The 6,000-nt window shown below is 41.3% G+C and overlaps 1 protein-coding gene across 4 annotated transcripts in view; it reads left to right on the top strand.

The window, feature by feature from the left end:
• Window positions 1–6,000, top strand: part of dst (dystonin) — a 338,403-nt gene that overhangs the window by 92,398 nt on the left and 240,005 nt on the right. For 2 of the 4 annotated variants that reach the window (XM_079842865.1, XM_079842867.1), the window contains 2 exons: window positions 241–330; window positions 5,414–5,533. In XM_079842865.1, coding sequence (XP_079698991.1) covers window positions 241–330; window positions 5,414–5,533 — 210 coding nt within the window. The remainder of the gene's footprint in view (window positions 1–240; window positions 331–5,413; window positions 5,534–6,000) is intronic. The other 2 variants (XM_079842868.1, XM_079842869.1) reach the window with 2 other exon arrangements.

Genomic DNA, 6,000 nt, shown 5'->3' with positions numbered 1-6,000 from the left:
TAGATAGATAGATAGATAGATAGATAGATAGATAGATAGATAGATGAATCACTATTCATTTGATTTTTAGCATTTGAAATCAATTATTGACCAAAACAAATGATTCATGATTCAAAAACCCACGTTTCAAGATTGATGCAAATGCATTGGCAGGATTTGTAACCAATGCATTGAGAAAATGTATGAGTTGTTACACCCCTAATAGATTTTTTCATACACCCTCTTCTCACTTTGTGGCAGGTACGAAAGCATGTGAACGACCTGTATGAGGATTTGCGAGATGGACATAACCTGATCTCCCTCCTGGAGGTGTTGTCCGGCGAGACACTGGTGAGTATTGCTCTGCTTCAGGAATCATGTCTTACTGTCTGTCCACTGTCTGAACCTGAAAAGCAGTCTTGAAGCGGAATACTTGAACACGTGTGCAGTCACTCGCTGTTTTTGAAGGGGGCATCTTAGATTCACCATCCACACCAGTCCACATCTGTGTGTGTGTGTTACTAATCCAGCAGGCCGATTAAATGTGCGCTCACACACTGATAAGCTTTGCTAAAAGTGACGTAACCAGTTCCTGCTCAATCATGCTTTACGGCAGCTAAAACATCTGTGCTAATAGTGTAATATGTGAACATGCTTTTGTTTATTTACACACTAGTGTACAACAAACCCTCCATATTCACACTATTATAGCGGTTTTACATTAATTCAGGTCCAGTTGTGTATTGTGTTACGGCACATTCAGTGTCAGCTTTGGAGGAATTCTCATTCAGCATCAGCTGTAGAGTACACTAGCAGCTCATAGTATGCAGGTCACCGGTCACCACTACAAATGGCTGTCCCCTCAAATAATCCCCTATGTAGGGTATAGGGGGCGATTTCGGATTCAGCCTTTGAAACTACATGGAGTGGTAATGTTACTCTGCATCAGTGCCTTATGACAAAGCATCTTAACGGTAACAGTTACAAAGAAATAACAGAGGCACTGCACCTTAATGTGAAGAGATAATTGAAATTTTAGACGTTATATTTTAATTATTTGAGTGTTTTACATGGTTGTGTTGACATTTCTGCCTTTATAACTGAGGGGATTATAATCAGAGGAAGGTTAAGGTTAAAATAAAAATGTTTAAATGTAATTTTTTTTCTACTGGTCCTTATTTTAAATAGCTCATAAAACATATAAATAATCATTGATATCGACCGATATGAAACCCTTATATCGTGATACAGTTTTCAGCCATATCGCCCAGCCCTACTCTAAAGCTAACATCTATGTGTTAGTGTGCCCTTAAAAGTTGACATAATAAACCTAGAGATACACATTTAAAATGCAACTCAAAATGTATGACCATATCCACCCTCTTAAAAAAAATCTCACACCTGTGCAATACATCCTCCACTTCTTGTCTGAAGGAGACGACTGGAGGAATACCGAAAGCATGGTAAAGGGACGCAGCGTCTCGTTCCCTATTCTCAGGCAACCATGGTTACATGCATAACTGAGATGTTCCCTTTGAAAAGGGAACTCGCGCTGTGTCCCCTAGGGGTCGCTATAGGGAAAATAATACCCATGCTGCCATGCAGAAGGGATAAGTGCCCTATTATCTGGAGTCCTCATTCCCTAAGGTGCACCAGAAACGATCATAGACCGGAGCTTCTCAAGAACGGAGGTCTCAAACAGGATGAATCTAAAAAGAGGAAGCCTAACTATGCTCATATCCGGGCCAGCTTCCAAGGAGGCTCACAGAGAACCTAACACAAAGAACTTCTGTTCAGGCAGCCCTGAAGAGTGGAGGACTCAAACAAGAGGCCTAGGCAACACTCTAACCCAAGGCCAGTACCGAGAAAGCTCAAAAAAGCAACACTTGCACTGAGGTCAGTAGCCAAGGAGGCTCACAGAGAGCCTAAACACTTAGCAGACCTTATCCGAGCTCTAGGAGCAGAGGCTTCAGAATGACAACTCTCGAAATGGAGAGGAGACCTAACAAGGCCCCATGCTCAGGCTGACAGAGAGCCTACTACCTGCAATCGCTATCCTAGCGAAGCTCAAGGGAGCGGAAGCTTCAATAAATATAGTCTCGCGTAGCCAGACCTTCAGACTGACGGCAGAAGGTCTGGGCCCGTATTCATAAAGAATCTTAATGCAAAGAGTAGCTCCTAGTGACAAAATTTTGTCCACAAAAATTATTTGAAATGTGGGCGTTTACTCTTAAAATTAACAAAAAAATCCTAGTAAAGAAAAAAGTAATTGAGAAAGCATCTTAACCCTTAAAAGAGGTCTTAAGCTCAAATTTGTTAGGAGCAAGGACGAGGACTTTTAAGAGGCTTAAGAGTTTCTTTAGCAGCGGAGAAAATGGCAGAAAGACGAAGAGGGAGAAGAAATGTGTTGCAGACAATGGATGACAGTGACTTAATAAGACGCTATAGATTAGATCGTGCAGGGATCATGTTTGTTGCATTAAACCCAACTTTCAAACCACCAATTAAACAAACATGCCAGCAGTCAGTGTAATTGGAAAGAGTGGAACAATGTTTATAGTTCTAAGCCAGTCAAATACATTATAGAAAATTAACAGCATGGTATATAATAAAAGGATTTATATATATAATCTGTGTGTGTATGTGAGTGAGAGAGAACGGTAATATAGGACAATTTGCGCTTGTAATTTCAAAGCAAAGGCTTAGAATAGACCCTATACTTAAAAGCGCTCCTTTTTCCCCCTTTTTGGAAAACCAACCAATCACAGTCTTCAAAAGACTGTGTCATACGTAGAAACGGGGTCAGCCCCGCCTCTTCACTAAGATAAAAGTTTTTGTATTTGCCTTGCTCAGAGTTGCTCTCAGATCGGTCCCGAATAGCTCTTAAGCTAAGACTCCTAAGTAAAAGTTTTTAAGCTAAAGTAGGAGTTTTCTGAGAGGACTCTTAGAATCTTCATGAATACGGGCCCTGGACTCCATCGCAGCTTTCATTGGTCAAGGACCGCCCAAGAGGACGTTTCACTGACATGTAACGCAACCAATCACAGTTCGTTTTGTCATGTTTAGGGGCATGAAAATGTAAAGTCGATGTCCCTGTAATAACAGACCGGTGTGCATCTACAAATGATTCATTTATGAACGTTTTTCAAGTCTAATGGAGCTTCACATACTTTTGAAAATCCAGCGTTTAGCTGATCCTGGTAAGCACTCATTGTCACAGTTGTAAACACAACAGCGTTCTTCTTCCACGAGGGATCTTGGAGTCACGGCATTTGTTTCCAGGCGGACCGGTAAAGAACGCAACACACACGTCTCGCGGACATCCTGTAGAATTCAACCAATCAGATGACGACTACGAAACTCCAGAAGTGTTTCCAGATAAGTGTGCCATATGAGACTACTGAGACTCTCTAACGAGAGGAGGCCTGACAGCGCTCACAGTGACCCAGGAGGCTCACAGAGAGCCTAAAAACCTAACTCAAGGAGCAGAGACCTCAACATATCGACTCTCAAATCAAGAGGAGACCTAACAACGCCCCACGCCCAGGACATCTTGCCTTTGACTCACCACTGCTGTCCCAGTGGAGCTTTGGGGAGCGGAGGCCTCAAGAAGAAAACTTCTCAAGCGAGAGGAGGCCTAGTAGCGCTCGCAGTGGCCAATTCTCACAGAGAGCCTAACGACAGCACATACTGCCTGCCATACCGGACGCATCCCTATAGCGGTTTTCAAACTGTATGATGCCAAGGAACCCCAAATATGATAAACCTTTTATGAGGTTAAAATCCTAAAATCCTTCTATAAATGTGACCCTGGACCACAAAACCATAAGGGTCAATTTTTTTAAATAAAGATTTATACAAATATCTTCATGGAACATGTTCTTTACTTAATATCCTAATGATTTTTGGAATAAAAGAAACATTTATAATTTTGACCCATACAATGTAGTAGTGTTTGCTATTGCCACAAATATACCCGTGGGACTTATGACTGGTTTTGTGCTCAAGGGTCACATACTTTTATGTATGAAAAAAACATTTAAACTGTTAGATAAATAGTAAGTATGACATTATAAATACAACATATTGTTTCCAAACTTAAATTGGCTATACTTAATGTTGGATGTAAAAACCTGAAGAACATTTTCAATTAAAAAATATTTATCATATTTATTATTATTATAAGCAACTTTCATAATAAATGTATGTAAGCAGCTCACGTACTGTGTTAAGAAAACTGCCTTACAACCCCAGTGAGTGAGATAAAGGGGACTATAGTGAGAAAAACAAAGCAAACATATACAATTCTTAAATTCAGCTATAATGTTCAGTAGACTTTAACCATTTTTGCTTTGTCTTTTTATTGCCTATTCTGGGGACCCTTAGAACCTTCTGGAGGACCCCTGGGGGTCCCCGGACCCCAGTTTGAAAACCCCTGCCCTAGGGGACGCAGCGCTAGTTCCCTTTCAAAAGGAAACCTTTTTTCTTCTTCCACAAATTTTGTCCAATCTTCATCTAATTTTTCTCAGGTGATTGTGAGGCTGAGCCGAAAATAAATATAACTTTCTTCAATGTACGACATCGTTCCTGACTAATTGTTTTACGAATTTGACGACAAGCACTCCAAAGTAGACATGAGGCTGTATCTCTGCACCGCTTTGGCTTCTCGGGACAAAACTTGGTACCTGTCATCACTTGAGGGCACTTGTACAGTTTTGGAACAGCGCTCCCTACTAGTCAAGAGATATGAAGTTTGACCAAAAGTCATGATATGAATTGATATAATTAAAATGCTGTGTTTTACGAACGCATTGACATATCATTACGAAACTTGGCATGTGTCGTTGGCACCAGTCCCTGAAGCCACATGTCAAGTTTTGGGTTGGTGCCATGTCGTTCATTGTTATTCTTTTCGCTTTTTGAATTCCAGCTGATGGTCATAAATCTCACCTATTTCTATTCCATTGGTCCTGCAGATTCCGATGGCATCGGACAACCAATCAAACTTCAGCCCAACTTTGACCCAGCCCAGTAGCTATTGCTGCTTGCAGCTATATTTAGTTATATTTTTATATTTGATTAGTTTTAGTGTGGATCAAATAATTGACATTACACCTACATGTATTGATATTTATCCGAAGCATCTTAGAAACCAGGAACTCTTTTAAACCTGATGGATTGAGTTTAATTTGACTGAGAATTCCTCCAAAAGTTTTTACTGTCCGGTCATTTTGTGACGTGAGTCTTTAGTCTGGCTGCTGACAGACCTTCTCATCACTGTAGAGAAGTGCCCCCTTTCTTTTGTTGACACCTGTTTCTTTTCCTCCGTGTCTTCTGTCCTTCTCATTTTCTTCTTCTGTCCATCTCTTATGTGTCCACCTGTTTCTGTGTCTGTATGTGTGTCTCTCTCTCGTGCTCACGTTCCCGCTGTAAGCCAAGGGAGCGTGATTTTCTGAAGACGTTACGGTTGGTGAGTGCGGCTGACGCATGCACGGTTGAGCAGCATGGACGTGACCACGATGATGATGATGATGATGAGGATGAGGATAAGGGGGTAGGTGTGGACACGTGTCCTCCTGCCCCCTCAGTAACAGGACTAATGTAGCGTGTGCTGTGATGATATTAACCCGAGTGCTAAACCCAGAGAAGCTTGGCTTCTCATCAGTGGACTGTAGGCATTTAGAACTTTCCCGATATTCACAAATTCACCCGATAGTTAGGTTGAAGCCTCAGGGATGGGTAAATATCATGTTCATAATCACTGCCTTCTTGGGTTGCTGTGGAGAGCTCTAGAATGCCAGCTTGGTCATTTCTCAAGACACAGAAGCTTGAGCTATGAACTAAAGGCCTGATTCAAGTTCCTTTCGCTTCAAGAGTGTGTTAAAGACCCCATTAAATCAAAGTTTTGTGGCTTTTAGTTCATGTCTGTTGAGGCTTAAGGCCATGATATACTTTGACCTGGTTTCACAGACAGGGTTTAGATTAAGCCAGGATTAGTCCTTAGTTCAATTAGGACATTTA

The sequence above is a fragment of the Gobio gobio genome, assembly GCF_949357685.1.
Source record: "Gobio gobio genome assembly, chromosome: 18".
In the NCBI taxonomy this organism is placed as follows: Eukaryota; Metazoa; Chordata; class Actinopteri; order Cypriniformes; family Gobionidae; genus Gobio; species Gobio gobio.
The sequence above is the reverse complement of the archived record's forward strand: the minus strand, read 5'-3'. Positions and strand labels throughout refer to the sequence as shown.